General features: G+C 48.8%; 1 protein-coding gene across 1 annotated transcript in view; it reads left to right on the top strand.

Moving 5' to 3' along the window:
* Positions 1 to 818: 818 nt before the first annotated feature.
* Positions 819 to 16,836, top strand: part of LOC145339703 (adenylate cyclase type 2-like) — a gene marked incomplete at its 3' end in the record, with an annotated part of 35,963 nt that continues 19,945 nt past the window's right edge. The window contains exon 1 of the mRNA XM_080184225.1: positions 819 to 937. Within this exon, the coding sequence (XP_080040351.1) occupies positions 819 to 937 (119 nt within the window). The remainder of the gene's footprint in view (positions 938 to 16,836) is intronic.

Genomic DNA, 16,836 nt, shown 5'->3' with positions numbered 1-16,836 from the left:
GGTGGTGGGGGTAGTGGTGGGGGCGGACGTGCAGGCCCCACACAGACTGCCACCCGAGTGGGGAACCCAAGCGGGTCCCAGGCGCTGTGTGGCAGCAACTGCCCGTCGCCACGACACAGCGGGCCGCTCGTGCAAGGGATAGAGGGATAGGAACCGGGGACGGGCAGAAGGGACCTGTTTAATTTGGCGCCATGTCCGGTGCAACGTGATGGGCCGAAGGGCCTCTTCCCTGTGCTGTACACTTCTATGTCCTATCTCTCGCTCAAACCCCTTCAATGTGTGTGTGCGTGTGTGTGTGTGTGTGTGTGTGTGTCCACCACCCCCCACCCCACACTACGTCATCCATGTCCCTTCTTCGTCCCCCTTATCTAATCCTGTCAGAATCATAGAATCATAGAAACCCTACAGTGCAGAGAGAGGCCCTTCGGCCCATCGAGTCTGTACCGAACACAATCCCACCCTACCCCCATATCCCTACATATTATACCCACTAATCCCCTCTCACCTACACATCTCTGGACACTAAGGGGCAATTTCTTAGCACGGCCAATCAACCATAACCCGCACATCTTTTGGACTGCGGGAGGAAACCGGACCACCCCGGAGGAAAACCCACGCAGACACGGGGAGGATGTGCAAGCTCCACACAGGCCCGAGGCCGGGGAATCGAACCCGGGACCCCGGAGCAGCAGTGCTGACCCACTGTGCCACCGCGCCGCTCCAGGATCTTGTCCGCCTCTTATCCCAATCTCGCCTCAGCCTCCTCCGCTCCAAGGCGAGCGATCGCAGCTTCTCCCACACCTCACTTTGACGTTAACATGGTCTCAAGCCTGGGGCCGTTCTGCTTTATGAAGGAACAAACAGAACTACAGCACAGGAACAGGCCCTACGGCCCTCCAAGCCTGTCCCGATCGTGGCGCCTGCCTCAACCAAAACCGTACGCACTTACGGAGTCCCTATCCTTCCATTCCCATCCTATTCATGTATTTGTCTAATCACCCCTTCAATGCCGCTATCGCACCCGCTCCCACCACTTCCTTGGGTATCTCGTTCCAGGCATTCACCATCCTCTGTGTAAAAGACTTGCCTTGTACATCTCCTCTCAACTTTACCCCATGGACCTCAAACCCATGCCCCCCTAGTACTTGACTTTTCTATCCTAGGAAAGAGCTTCTGTCTATCCACTCTGCCCCTCGTAATCTTGTAGACTTCTATCAGGTCTCCCCTCGGCTTCCGTCGCTCCAGTGAGAACAAACCAAGTTTCTCCAACCTCTCTTCATAGCTAATGCCCTCCATACCAGGGCAACATCCTGTTAAGTCTTTTCTGTACCCTCTCCAAAGCCTCCACATCCTTCTGGTAGTGTGGCGACCAGAATTGAACACTATATTCCAAGGGCAACCTCACTAAGGTTCTATAAAGCTGCAACATGACTTGCCAATTTTTAAACTCAGTACCCCGGCTGATGAAGGCAAGCATGCCGTATGCCTTCTTGACTACCTTCTCCACCTGCATTGCCACTTTCGGTTTAATTTAGATAAATGCGAGGTGATGCATTTTGGTAGATTGAACCAGGGCAGGACTTAGTTAAAGGTAGGGTGTTGGGGAGAGTTACAGAACAAAGAGATCTAGGGGGACATGTTCATAGCTCCTTGAAAGTGGAGTCACAGGTGGACAGAGTGGTGAAGAAGGCATTCGGCATGCTTGGTTTCATCGGTCAGAACATTGAATACAGGAGTTGGGACGTCTTGTTGAAGTTGTACAAGACATTGGTAAGGCCACACTTGGAATACTGTGTACAGTTCTGGTCACCCTATTATAGAAAGGATATTATTAAACTAGAAAGAGTGCAGGAAAGATTTACTAGGATGCTACCGGGACTTGATGGTTTGGGTTATGAGGAGAGGCTGGATTGACTGGGACTTTTTTCTCTGGAGCGTAGGAGGCTGAGGGGTGATCTTACAGAGATTTATAAAATAATGAGGGGCACAGATCAGCTAGATAGTCAATATCTTTTCCCCAAAGGTAGGGGAGTCTAAAACTAGAGGGGAGAGGTTTAAGGTGAGAGGGGAGAGTTACAAAAGGGTCCACAGGGACAATTTTTTCACACAGAGGGTGGTGAGTGTCTGGAATAAGCTGCCAGAGGTAGTAGTAGAGGCGGGTACAATTTTGTCTTTTTTTTCATTCATTTGTGGGACGTGGGTGTCTCTGTCTGGGTCCAGCATTTATTACCCATCCCTAGTTGCCCCTTGGAGGGCAGTTGAGAGACAGCCACATTGTTGTGTGGCCTCTGGAGTCACATGTAGGCCAGACCGGGTAAGGACGGCAGATTTCCCCTTCCCTAAAGGGATATTAGTGAACCAGATGGGGTTTTTCCGACAATGGTTTCACCGTCATCAGTAGATTCTTAATTCCAGATATTTTTTATTGAATTCAAATTCCACCATCTGCTGTGGCGGGATTCGAACCCGGGTCCCCCAGAACATTAGCTGAGTTTCTGGATTAATAGTCTAGTGATAATAGGAACATAAGAAATAGGAGCAGGAGTAGGCCATCTAGCCCTTCGAGCCTGCCCCGCCATTCAATAAGATCATGGCTGATCTGTCGTGGCTCAGTTCCACTTTCCCGCCCTCTCCCCATAACCCTTAATCCCCTCTCCTATCAAAAACCCATCAACCCGCGTCTTAAAAATATTCAGCGAGGCAGCCTCCACCACTTCAACGGGCAGAGAATTCCAGAGATTCACCACCCTTTGAGTGAAGAAGTTCCTCCTCAACTCCATTCTAAACCGTCCCCCCTTTATCTTGAGGCTGTGCCCCCTAGTCCTACTGTCCTTTCTGAGCGGGAAGAGCCTCTCCACCTCTATCCTATCCATCCCATTCATCATCTTATACGTCTCTATAAGATCCCCCCTCAGCCTTCTAAACTCCAACGAGTACAGACCCAACCTATTCAATCTCTCCTCATAGCTCAACCCCCTCATCTCCGGTATCAGCCTAGTAAACCTCCTCTGCACTCCCTCCAAGGCCAAAATATCCTTGCGTAAGTGCAGTGACCAAAACTGCACACAGTACTCCAGCTGTGGCCTCACCAATGCCCTATACAGCTGCAGCAAGACCTCCCTACTTTTATATTCAATCCCCCTCGCGATAAAGGCCAACAAGGCCATCTCCTCCCCTCTAATGCTTTTAAAAAACATTTCGACCTTCACATGGGTAAGGTGGGCACAGAGGGAAATGGGCCAAACGTGGGCTCAGTGTTAAAAACTGGGCGGCACATGGACAAGTTGGGTGGACTCTAGAACATGGAACATAGAACACTACAGCACAAACAGGCCCTTCGGCCCACAAGTTGCACCGATCATATCCCTACCTACCAGGCCTATCTGTAACCCCCAATCCCATTAAATCCCATGTACTCATCCAGAAGTCTCTTAAAAGACCCCAGCGAGTTCGCCTCCGCCACCACCGACGGCAGCCGATTCCACTCACTCACCACCCTCTGAGTGAAAAACTTACCCCTGACATCTCCTCTGTACCTGCTCCCCAGCACCTTAAACCTGTGTCCTCTCGTAGTGACCATTTCAGCCCTGGGAAATAGCCTCTGAGAGTCCACCCTATCTATACCTCTCAACATCTTATAAACCTCTATCAGGTCACCTCTCATCCTTCATCTCTCCAGGGAGAAGAGACCGAGCTCTCTCAACCTATCCTCATAAGGCATGCCTCCCAATCCAGGCAACATCCTTGTAAATCTCCTCTGCACCCTTTCAATGGCTTCCAAATCCTTCCTGTAGTGAGGCGACCAGAACTGCGCACAGTACTCCAAGTGGGGTCTGACCAGGGTCTTATAAAGCTGCAGCATTATCTCCCGACTCCTAAACTCAATCCCTCGACTCCTAAACTCAATCCCTCGATTGATGAAGGCCAGTACACCATACGCCTTCTTGACCACATCCTCCACCTGCGAGGCCGATTTAAGAGTCCTATGGACCCGGACCCCAAGATCCTTCTGATCTTCCACACTGCTAAGACTCCTACCCTTGATATTGTACTCTTGTAAACCTCTGTGGCTCTAGATCTTCTCGGCACCCTCACGAGGTCTCTCACACCTTTCCTGAAGTGCGGTGACACAGAACAGGCCCCATGGGTCTGCTGCACCGACACGCGAGAAATATCTGACCCCCCACCTAACCCCACATGCCATCACTTGACCCATCGCCCTGAATGTGATGACTTGGGCCGAGTACTCATCCAGGTACTTTTTGAAAGGATATGAGGCGTCCCACCTCTACTGCCCTCCCAGGCAGCGCATTCCAGACCGTCACCACCCTCTGGGGAAAGAAGGTTTTTCCTCACATCGCCACCCTCCCCTTCCGAAACCTCCCGCCCCTCACTTCTAATTTGTGTCCCTCTTGTGACTGACCCTTCGATTCAGGAGACCTGCTCCTCATCCACTCTGTCCGTGTCCCTCGTAGTCTTCCACACCTCAATCCGGTTGTCCCTCAGCCTTCTCTGCTCCTGCGAAAACAAGATGTGGAGATGCCGGTGTTGGACTGGGGTAAGTCTCACAACACCAGGTTAAAGTCCAACAGGTTCATTTGGTAGCAAAAAGCCACTAGCTTTCGGAGCGCTGCCCCTTCGTCAGGTGAGTGGGAGTTCTGTTTACAAACAGGGAATATAAAGACGCAAACTCAATTTACAGAATAATGACTGGAATGCGAGTCTTTACAGCTAATCAAGTCTTAAAGGTGCAGACCATGTGAGTGGAGATAACATTAAGCATAGGTTAGAGAGATGTGTATTGTCTCCAGACAGGGCAGTAAGTGAGGTTTTGCAAACCCAGGCAAGTCACGGGGGTTACAGATAGTGCGACATGAACCCAAGATCCCTGTTGAGACCGTCCTCATGTGTGCGGAACTTGGCTATCAGTCTCTGTTCAGCGACTCTGCGCTGTCGTGTGTCGTGAAGGCCGCCTTGGAGAATGCTTACCTGAAGGTCAGAGGCCGAATGCCCATGACTGCTGAAGTGTTCGCCAACAGGAAGGGAACAGTCTTGACTGGTGATTGTCGAGCGATGTTCATTCATCCATTGTCGTAGCATCTGCACGGTCTCCCCAATGTACCATGCTTTGGGACATCCTTTCCTGCAACGTATCAGGTAGACAATGTTGGCCGAGTTGCAAGAGTATTTACCATGTACCTGGTGGATGGTATTCTCACGTGTGATGATGGTATCCATGTCGATGATCCGGCATGTCTTGCAGAGGTTGCTGTGACAGGGTTGTGTGGTGTTGTGGTCACTGTTCTCCTGAAGGCTGGGTAGTTTGCTGCGAACAATGGTCTGTTTGAGGTTGTGTGGTTGTTTGAAGGCAAGAAGTGGGGGTGTGGGGATGGCCCTGGCGAGATGTTCATCTTCATCAATGATATGTTGAAGACTCCGGAGAAGATGTCGTAGCTTCTCCGCTCCGGGGAAGTACTGGACGACGAAGGGTACTCTGTCCACTGTGTCCTGTGTTTGCCTTCTGAGGAGATCGGTGCGGTTTTTCGCTGTGATGTGTTGGAACTGCCGATCTATGAGTTGAGCGGCATATCCTGTTCTTATGAGGGCATCTTTCAGCATCTGGAGGTGTCTGTCACGATCCTCCTCATCTGAGCAGATCCTGTGTATACGGAGGGCTTGTCCATAGGGACTGGCTTCTTTAACATGTTTAGGGTGGAAACTGGAGAAGTGGAACATCCTTGCAACCTCTGCAAGACCTGCCGGATCATCGACACGGATACCATCATCACACGTGAGAACACCATCCACCAGGTACACGGTAAATACTGTTGCAACTCGGCCAACGTTGTCTACCTGATACGTTGCAGGAAAGGATGTCCCGAAGCATGGTACATTGGGGAGACCATGCAGACGCTACAACAACGGATGAATGATCATCGCTCGACAATCACCAGGCAAGACTGTTCCCTTCCTGTTGGCGAACACTTCAGTGGTCACGGGCATTCGGCCTCTGACCTTCGGGTAAGCATTCTCCAAGGCAGCCTTCACGACACACGACAGCGCAGAGTCGCTGAGCAGAGACTGATAGCCAAGTTCCGCACACATGAGGACGGTCTCAACAGGGATCTTGGGTTCATGTCGCACTATCTGTAACCCCCGTGACTTGCCTGGGTTTGCAAAATCTCACTAATTGTCCTGTCTGGAGACAATACACATCTTTGTAACCTGTGTTTAACTCTCTCTCCACTCACATTGCCTGTACTTTTAAGACTTGCTTATCTGGAAAGACTCGCATTCCAACCATTATTTTGTAAATTGAGTTTGTGTCTTTATATGCCTGAACAGAACTCCCCACTCACCTGACGAAGGGGCAGCGCTCTGAAAGCTAGTGGCTTTTGCTAATCGTGAACACAACCCAAGCCTACCCAACCTCTACTAACCCCAATCTGAGTCAGAAAGTGACGTGTTCAAACAGGGCCCCTCCAATTCCTCAGTCCCCTCACTCCAGGCCCGATACGCCCCGCTGAGTTATAGCGAGGGAGTGCCGTACTGTCAGAGGAAGCAGACTTTCCAAAGGAGTGTGGGAGTTTGAACCATATTCGGCCTAATTAATGCCTTTCATTGGAGACAAGAGGCAAGTTTCCAAACATTCTAAGATCTAGCCATGACAGCACCAGTGTTGCAACAAGAGTCTCAACTTCAAACAAGCCCTTCGTTGCTGAAGATTTGTCTGGGACTTCCACAGATTGCGACACATATACTAGGAATGTAATTCCTCTCTCTTTCCATCCCACTCTCTATCTCTCTTTGTCAGCACAAGGATGTGTTCATTCATCAGATTGGCCAGGCTAAAGTATCCCTGACTGTCAAAAGATGGTGAAAAGTCTGACAACACCAGGTTTAAGCCCAACCGATTTATTTGGTAGTAAACTCACTAGCTTTCGGGGTTAGCCCCTTCGTCAGGTGAATGGGGACTGTACCGTCTGCAGACAATACACATCTCTTTAACCTGCGATCAGTGCTCCTTCCACTCACATTGTCGGCCACTTTAGGACTTGAACAGCAGGTTAGGTGTAAAGATTCGCATTCTAATCAGTAATCTGTAAACTGTCTGTGCTTTATATGCTCTGTCTGAGGCCAGAACTCTCCATTCACCTGACAAAGGGACCAACCCCGAAAGCTAGTGAGTTTACTATCAAATAAATCAGTCGGACTTAAACCTGGTGTTTCAGACTTTTTAATATGTTTACCCCAGTCCAACGCCGGCACATCCGCATCATGTCCAAAGATGTGCAGGTTAGGGGGATTGGCCATGCTAAATTGTCCCTTAGTGTCAAAAGATGTGCAGGTTAGGGGGATTGGCCATACTAAATTGTCCCTTGGTGTCAAAAGATGTGCAGGTTAGGTGGATTGGCCATGGTAAATTGTCCCTTAGTGTCAAAAGATGTGCAGGTTAGGGGGATTGGCCATACTAAATTGTCCCTTGGTGTCAAAAGATGTGCGGGTTAGGTGGATTGGCCATGGTAAATTGCCCCTTAATGTCCAAAGCTGTGCAGGTTGGGTGGATTGGCCATGCTAAATTGTCCCTTAGTGTCCAAAGATGTGCAGGTTAGGTGGATTGGCCATGCTAAATTGTCCCTTAGTGTCCAAAGCTGTGCAGGTTAGGTGGATTGGCCATGCTAAATTGTCCCTTAGTGTCCAAAGCTGTGCAGGTTAGGTGGATTGGCCATGCTAAATGCCTGGGATTAAGGAGATAAAATGCTCTTTTGGAGAGTTATTGCAGACTCAATGTAGTGATTGGCCTCCTTCTGTATTTTGGGATTCTATGGCCATCTGTCTCTGCCTCTCCCTCTATCTCTCCCTCCGTCTGTGTGTGTGCGTCTCTCACTCTCACCGTCTCTCCCACTGTCCCTCTCTCTCTGTCTGTCTGTCTGTCTGTCTCTCTCTCTGTCCCTTTCTTTCTCTCTCTCTCTCTCTCTTTCTCTGCCTCTCTCTCTCTGTCTCTCTCTTTCTGCCTCTCTCTCTCTCTGTCTCTCTCTCTCTATCACTCTGTGTCTCTTTGTCTCTCACTCCCTCTCTCTCTGTCTCTTTGTCTCTCTCTCTCTCTGTCTCTCTCTCTGTCTGTCTGTTTGCCTGTCTCTCTGTCCCTCTCTCTCTGTCTCTCTCTCTCTCTGTCCCTCTCTCTCTCTGTCTCTCTCTCTCTCTCTGTCTCTCTCTCTCTCTGTCCCTCTCTCTCTCTCTCTCTGTCTCTCTCTCTCTCTCTCTCTGTCTCTCTCTGTCTCTCTCTCTCTCTCTGTCTCTCTCTCTCTCTCTGTCTCTCTCTCTCTCTGTCTCTCTCTCTCTTTCTCTCTGTCCCTCTCGCTCTCTCTCTGTCTCTCTCTCTCTCTGCCCCCCATGATACAGTATGTTTTCTCCCTGCTGTTCCCCATTCCCTGTGGATCTCACATTCCTCTGTACTCCACCCAGCACACAGCTATGTGTGTGTGTGTTGGGAAGTCCGTTTATCAAAAGTGTTAGGTGGGGCCCTTCCTCTCTAATCCTAGTGGACACTTTCTGTTGCTCTGTCAGTGTCTTTTTTCTCTCTGTCTCTGTCTCTCTCCCTCTCTGTTTCTGTCTCTATTTCTCTCCCTATCTCTCTCTCACTCTCTATCTCTCTCTGTCTTTCACACTGTCTCTCTCTCTGTCTCTGTCACTCTGTCTCTTTCTCCCTCTGTGTCTGTCTCTCTCTAACTCTGTCTCTCTTTATCTCTGTCTCTCTTTCTCTCTGTCATTCCCTCTGTCCCCCCTCTCTTCCTTTGTGTGTGTATGTATGTGTGTGTGTGTGTGTGATTCTCTCTTTCCCTCTCTCTGCCTTTCTCTCTCTGTCTCTCTCTCTCACTCTCTCTCTCTTTTTATGTCAATCTCTCTGTCCCTCTCCCTGCCCTTCTCTCTTCCTCTCTGTCTCTCTCTCTCTTGGTGTCGCTCTCTCTGTGTCTGTCTCTCTGCCTTTCTCCATCTCTCTCTCTGTCTCTCATAAGAACATAAGAAATAGGAGCAGGAGTAGGCCATCTAGCCCCTCGAGCCTGCCCCGCCATTCAATAAGATCATGGCTGATCTGAAGTGGCTCAGTTCCACTTTCCCGCCCTCTCCCCATAACTCTTAATTCCCCTGTCTATCAGAAATCTCTCTCTCTCTCTCTGTCTCTCTCTCTCCCTCTGTCTCTCTCTCTCCCTCTCTCTCTCTCTCCCTCTCTCTCTCTGTCTCTCTCTCTCTCTGTCTCTCTCTCTCTCTGTCTCTCTCTCTCTGTCTCTCTCTCCCTCTGTCTCTCTCTCCCTCTGTCTCTCTCTCTCTGTCTCTCTCTCTCTCTGTCTCTCTCTCTCTGTCTCTCTCTCTCTGTCTCTCTCTCCCTCTGTCTCTCTCTCTCTCTGTCTCTCTCTCTCTGTCTCTCTCTCTCGCTCTCTCTCTGTCTCTTCGTGTCTCTCTCTCCCTATCTCTCTCTCTCCCTCTCTCTCTCTGTCTCTTCGTGTCTCTCTCTCTATCTCTTCCTCTCTCTCTCTCTCTCTCTGTCTCTCTCTCTCGCTCTCTCTCTGTCTCTTCGTGTCTCTCTCCCTATCTCTCTCTCTCCTTCTCTCTCTCTCTCTGTCTCTTCGTGTCTCTCTCTCTGTCTATCTCTTCCTCTCTCTCTCTCTCCCCCTCTCAGTCTTTTCCTCTCTCTCTGTCTCTCTCTCTCTCTCTCCGTCTCCCTCCCAGCACCACATTTCCTCTCAGCCGTTCCCATTCCCTACGGATCTTGCAGGCCCTCCTCCCCCCACCCCTCCCTTCCCCTCCCCTTCCAGTCCTCACCCAACCCCGCCAGCCAGCTGTTGGAGAGCGTGCTGGGGGAGTGCTGCTGACAGACTGCTGAGGGGTGGGGCACATCCCTCCTGATCCCTGGCAGCCTCGCCATCAGCCTGTGTGTGTGTGTGTGTGTGTGTGTGTGAGACTGCTTTCCAACACACACACACACACCTTCATCCGTCCCAGCCCAGCACTGCCCCAGGGGAAAGGCACAGTAAAAAGTCTGACGACACCAGGTTTTAGTCCAACCGATTTATTTGATAACAGACTCACAAGCTTTCGGGGTTAGCCCCTTCGTCAGGTGAATGGAGAGTTCTGGCCTCAGACAGAGCATATAAAGCACAGACAGTTTAGAGATTACTGATTAGAATGCGAATCCTTACACCTAACCTGCTGTTCAAGACCTGAAGTGGCCGACAATGTGAGTGGAAGGAGCACTGAGTCGCTGAGCAGAGACTGATAGCCAAGTTCCGCACACATGAGGACGGTCTCAACAGGGATCTTGGGTTCATGTCGCACTATCTGTAACCCCCGTGACTTGCCTGGGTTTGCAAAACCTCACTTACTGTACTGTCTGGAGACGATACACATCTCTGTAACCTGTGATCAGTGCTCCTTCCACTCACATTGTCAGCCACTTCAGGTCTTGAACAGCAGGTTAGGTGTAAGGATTCGCATTCTAATCAGTAATCTCTAAACTGTCTGTGCTTTATATGCTCTGTCTGAGGCCAGAACTCTCCATTCACCTGACGAAGGGGCTAACCCCGAAAGCTTGTGAGTCTATTATCAAATAAATCGGTTGGACTAAAACCTGGCGTCGTCAGACTTTTTACTGGGTTTATCCCAGTCCAACGCCGGCATACCCACACCAGGGGAGAGGCACAGTGCTACACTCTCGCTCTGCCCGCAGGAAACTCTACACTTCACCCAGGGGGAGGAGGTCTGGGGGGGCTGGAGATGCAACATCTCACTGACTCTCCTGTCTGGAGACAATACACACCTCTTTAACCAGTGCTCAATGCTCTCTCCACTCACATTGTCTGCACCTTTAAGACTCGACTAGCTGGAAAGACTCACATTCCAACCATTATTTTGTAAATTGAGTTTGTGTCTTTATATTCCCTGTTTGTGATCACAACTCCCACTCACCTGGTGAAGGGGCAGAGCTCCAAAAGCTAGTGGGTTTGCTATCAAATAAACCTGTTGGACTTTAACCTGGCGTTGTGAGACTTCTGAATGTGTTTACCCCCATCAAACACTCCCGGGATAGATACAGCAACGGGGTTAGATACAGAGTAAAGCTCCCTCTGCACTGTCCCCCCCATCAAACACTCCCAGGACAGGTACAGCACGGGGTTAGATACAGAGTAAAGCTCCCTCTACACTGTCCCCCCCATCAAACACTCCCAGGACAGGTACAGCACGGGGTTAGATACAGAGTAAAGCTCCCTCTACACTGTCCCCCCCATCAAACACTCCCAGGACAGGTACAGCACGGGGTTAGATACAGAGTAAAGCTCCCTCTACACTGTCCCTCCCATCAAACACTCCCAGGACAGGTACAGCACGGGGTTAGATACAGAGTAAAGCTCCCTCTACACTGTCCCCCCATCAAACACTCCCAGGACAGGTACAGCACGGGGTCAGATACAGAGTAAAGCTCCCTCTACACTGTCCCCCATCAAACACTCCCAGGACAGGAACAGCACGGGGTTAGATACAGAGTAAAGCTCCCTCTACACTGTCCCCCCATCAAACACTCCCAGGACAGGTACAGCACGGGGTTAGATACAGAGTAAAGCTCCCTCTACACTGTCCCCCCACCAAACACTCCCGGGACAGACACAGCACGGGGTTAGATACAGAGTAAAGCTCCCTCTACACTGTCCCCCACATCAAACACTCCCAGGACAGGTACAGCACGGGGTTAGATACAGAGTAAAGCTCCCTCTACACTGTCCCCCCCCATCAAACACTCCCAGGACAGGTACAGCACGGGGTTAGATACAGAGTAAAGCTCCCTCTACACTGTCCCCCCATCAAACACTCCCAGGACAGGTACAGCACGGGGTTAGATACAGAGTAAAGCTCCCTCTACACTGTCCCCCCCATCAAACACTCCCAGGACAGATACAGCACGGGGTTAGATACAGAGTAAAGCTCCCTCTACACTGTCCCCATCAAACACACGACAGCGCAGAGTCGCTGAGCAGAAACTGATAGCCAAGTTCCGCACACATGAGGACGGTCTCAACAGGGATCTTGGGTTCATGTCACACTATCTGTAACACCCAGGACTTGCCTGGGTTTGCAAAACCTCACTAACTGTCCTGTCTGGAGACAATACACATCTCTTTAACCTATGCTTAACCCTCTCTCCACTCACATTGTCTGCACCTTTGAGACTTGATTAGCTGTAAAGACTAGCATTCTAATCAGTACTCTGTAAACTGTCTGTGCTGTTTATATGCTCTGTCTGAGACCAGAACTCTCCACTCACCTGACGAAGGGGCAGAACCCCGAAAGCTTGTGGGTTTACCGTCAAATAAACCTGTTGGACTTTAACCTGGTGTTGTGAGGCTTCTTACTGTGTTTACCCCAGTCCAACGCCAGCACCTCCACACATTCGTGTCTGCACCGACTCTCCGACACAGCATCTTATCCATGCCCACAAACAATTTTTATCTGTCCTCTACCTTCTACTTCTTTATTGTCCTTTTTTATTTTTCTCCTCCACCTCCCCCCCCACCACTCTTTCCCCCTATTTTACCCACTCTTTTCTCCCCCCCTTTGCTTCCCCTTTCCCCTCCCCTCACCTTTTCTCCATTTTACCTCCCTCCCACCCAATCTCCACCCCCCCCCTCCCCCCAAATCTTCACCCTGTCGCAGTTTACCCTCTGATTCCAGTTTCTCTGTACGAGGAAGGCGAATGGGGTGCTGGCCTTCATAGCGAGGGGGATTGAATATAAAAGTAGGGAGGTCTTGCTGCAGCTGTATAGGGCATTGGTGAGGCCGCAGCTGGAGTACTGTGTGCAGTTTTGGGCGCCGCACTTACGCAAGGATATTTTGGCCTTGGAGGGAGTGCAGAGGAGGTTTACTAGGCTGATGCCGGAGTTGAGGGGGACTATTTCTTATGTTCTTATGTAAGTCTGACAACACCAGGTTTAAGTCCAACAGGTTTATTTGACTGTAAACTCACTAGGTTTCGAGGTTACCCTCTTCGTCAGGTGAATGGAGAGCTCTGGCCTCAGACAGAGCATATAAAGCACAGACAGTTTAGAGATTAGTGATTAGAATGCGAATCCTTACACCTAACCTGCTGTTCAAGTCCTAAAGTGGCCGACAATGTGAGTGGAAGGAGCACTGATCACAGGTTAAAGAGATGTGTATTGTCTCCAGACAGTACAGTAAGTGAGGTTTTGCAAACCCAGGCAAGTCACGGGGGTTACAGATAGTGCGACATGAACCCAAGATCCCTGTTGAGACCGTCCTCATGTGTGCGGAACTTGGCTATCAGTCTCTGTTCAGCGACTCTGCGCTGTCGTGTGTCGTGAAGGCCGCCTTGGAGAATGCTTACCCAAAGGTCAGAGGCTGAATGCCCGTGACCACCGAAGTGTTCGCCAACAGGAAGGGAACAGTCTTACCTGGTGACTGTCGAGCGATGTTCATTCATCCGTTGTTTCTCCGCCGTTTGGCCATTCACACCTTCTATTCTCTCTGCGGGCTGCCATTAGCAGCCTTTCCCCGGTTTTGTCACCCACCTTTCATTCCCTAACCTAAGATAAATATCTCCCACTTTCTCTGCCTTTTAGCTTTGACAAAGGGTCGTCTGGACTCGAAACATCAGCTCTTTTCTCTCCTTACAGATGCTGCCAGACCTGCTGAGATTTTCCAGCATTTTCTCTTAAGCCCCAGACTTATCCTTGTCATTCCACAACACAACTAACCGAGGGTGGTTTACATAGAGAATATCAGATACGCAGGAGTGAGTTACAGACTGGAATCTAATCGAGGGGTTCAGGGTGGTTTATGTATAGAATAACAGATACCCGGGAGTGAGTTACAGACTGGAATCTAATCGAGGGGTTCGGGGTGGTTTATATATAGAATAACAGATACCCGGGAGTGAGTTACAGACTGGAATCTAATCGAGGGGTTCGGGGTGGTTTATATATAGAATAACATATACCCGGGAGTGAGTTACAGACTGGAATCTAATCGAGGGGTTCGGGGTGGTTTATATATAGAATAACAGATACCCGGGAGTGAGTTACAGACTGGAATCTAATCGAGGGGTTCGGGGTGGTTTATATATAGAATAACAGATACCCGGGAGTGAGTTACAGACTGGAATCTAATCGAGGGGTTCGGGGTGGTTTATATATAGAATAACAGATACCCGGGAGTGAGTTACAGACTGGAATCTAATCGAGGGGTTCGGGGTGGTTTATATATAGAATAACAGATACCCAGGAGTGAGTTACAGACTGGAATCTAATCGAGGGGTTCGGGGTGGTTTATCTATAGAATAACAGATACCCGGCAGTGAGTTAATGTCTTGTAATCTAGGAATGTTTGATGTTGTGTGTCTTAACTACAAGAAAAGATATTTTCCTCCCCTATAGAATGATAAAATGTTGTTTGATTCTTGGTGCTCTCTCCTATACTGTGTACAATCTGAATGTGAAACACAAGGTTTACAACACCCTAATGACACCGCCATTATATTCTGTTCTCAGCTATTGGAACGAACTGCAGAAATTTGAATATTGGACATCCCTCCCTCTTTTCCACCTGCAGTTCTGACAACAATCTAGTATGATATTACAGTTTGGTTCAATAATACTCTGGCCACCATACAGTGCATCATGAATCATTATACCCAGTCAATTAGTAACTTGAGCTGTTCCTCTTTGGTTGACCGTGATACTCTGGATTTGGCTCACTTTCACCCTGTTAGATTTGATTGGATTTTGTTGTAAATTTGAGTGGACTGGTGTTTGTAAAAATTGTCAGATGCTCGGGGGAAATAGCATTGCCCAGTCCCTTTAAGAGCTGGTGCTATTTCTGTGCTCGGAATGTTAAAGTACACGGAGAGCCCAAACTGAAATATTTCTATCGAAAGGCCAAGCAGCAGTGTTACCAGGGCTACTCCCTCTGTGCGACTGGATCCTAAATTTCCTAATCTACAGATCACAATCAGTGAGGATGCGGAACAACCCCTCCTGCACAATCGTTCTCAACACCGGTGCCCCACACAGCTGTGTTCTCAGTCCCCTACTATACTCCTTATACACCTATTACTGTGTGGCCAAATTCGGAGAGAGAAAATCAGAGAGAAAGAGAGCGAGAGAGAGAGTGGTAGAGAGAGAAAGAGAGAGAGAGAGATAGAGAGAAAGTGATAGAGAGAGAAAGAGAGAGACTGAGATATAAATAGAGAGTGACAGAAAGAAAGAGAGAGAGACAGACAGAAGGAGACAGACGGAGAGAAAGAGACAGTGAGAGAAACGAGAGGAAAACAGAGGAAATGGAGAGAGAGAGTAACAGAAAGAGAGAGAGAGAGAGACAGCCAGACAGAGAGAGAAAGAGACAGTGAGAAATACAAGAGAGAGAGAGAGAGAAACAGAGAGAGGGAGCTAGAGAGAGTGATAGAAAGAGAGAGAGAGACAGCCAGACAGAAAGAGAAAGAGACAGTGAGAAATACAAGGGAGAGAGAGAGAGAGAAAAACAGAGAGACGGAGATAGAGAGAGAGAGAGTGATAGAAAGTGAGAGATAGACTGAGATATAAATAAAGAGAGAGCGATAGAAAGAAAGAGAGAGAGACAGAGAAAGAGAGACAGAGAGAGAGTGATAGAAAGAGAGGGACAGACAGGGAGATAGAGAGAGTGATAGACAGATAGAGAGAGATTGATAGAGAGAGAGAGATAGAGAGAGAGAGACAGAGAGATATAGAGAGAGACAGGGACAGATAGAGAGAGAGTGATAGAATAGAGATAGAGAATGATAGAGAGAGAGAGAGATAGAGAAAGAGAGAGACAGAGAGATAGAGAGAGAGTCAGAGAGATAGAGAGAGAGTGATAGAATAGAGATAGAGAGAGAATGATAGAGAGAGAGAGAGACAGAGAGATATAGAGAGAGACAGGGACAGATAGAGAGAGAGTGATAGAATATAGATAGAGAGAGAGATAGAGAGAGAGAGACAGAGAGATATAGAGAGAGACAGGGACAGATAGAGAGAGTGATAGAAGAGAGATAGAGAGAGAATGATAGAGAGAGAGAGATAGAGAGAGAGAGACAGAGAGATAGAGAGAGAGTGATAGAAGAGAGTTGGAGAATGATAGAGAGAGAGAGATATAGAGAGAGAGAGAGACAGAGAGATATAGAGAGAGACAGAGAGATAGAGAGAGAGTGATAGAATAGAGATAGAGAGAGAATGATAGAGAGAGAGAGAGACAGAGAGATATAGAGAGAGACAGGGACAGATAGAGAGAGAGTGATAGAATAGAGCTAGAGAGAGAATGATAGAGAGAGAGAGAGATAGAGAAAGAGAGAGACAGAGAGATAGAGTGAGAGTGATAGAAGAGAGTTGGAGAATGATAGAGAGAGAGAGACAGAGAGATATAGAGAGAGACAGAGAGATAGAGAGAGAGACAGAGACAGATAGAGAAGAATGATAGAATAGAGATAGAGAGAGAATGATAGAGAGAGAGAGAGAAAAAGAGAGCTAAAGAGACAGAGAGAGGGAGTGATAGAATAGAAATAGAGAGAGAATGATAGAGAGAGAGAGACAGAGAGATAGAGAGAGAGTGATAGAATAGAGATAGAGAGAGAATGATAGAGAGAGAGAGATAGAGAGAGAGAGAGACAGAGAGATAGAGAGAGAGACAGAGAGATAGAGAGAGAGTGATAGAATAGAGATAGAGAGAGAATGATAGAGAGAGAGAGAGACAGAGAGATATAGAGAGAGACAGAGAGATAGAGAGAGAGACAGAGACAGATAGAGAAGAATGATAGAATAG

Source organism: Carcharhinus amblyrhynchos, unplaced genomic scaffold (assembly GCF_965287045.1).
Source record: "Carcharhinus amblyrhynchos unplaced genomic scaffold, sCarAmb.v2.hapA scaffold_620, whole genome shotgun sequence".
NCBI classification, from domain to species: domain Eukaryota; kingdom Metazoa; phylum Chordata; class Chondrichthyes; order Carcharhiniformes; family Carcharhinidae; genus Carcharhinus; species Carcharhinus amblyrhynchos.
This window is presented reverse-complemented; position numbering and strand designations above follow the sequence as displayed.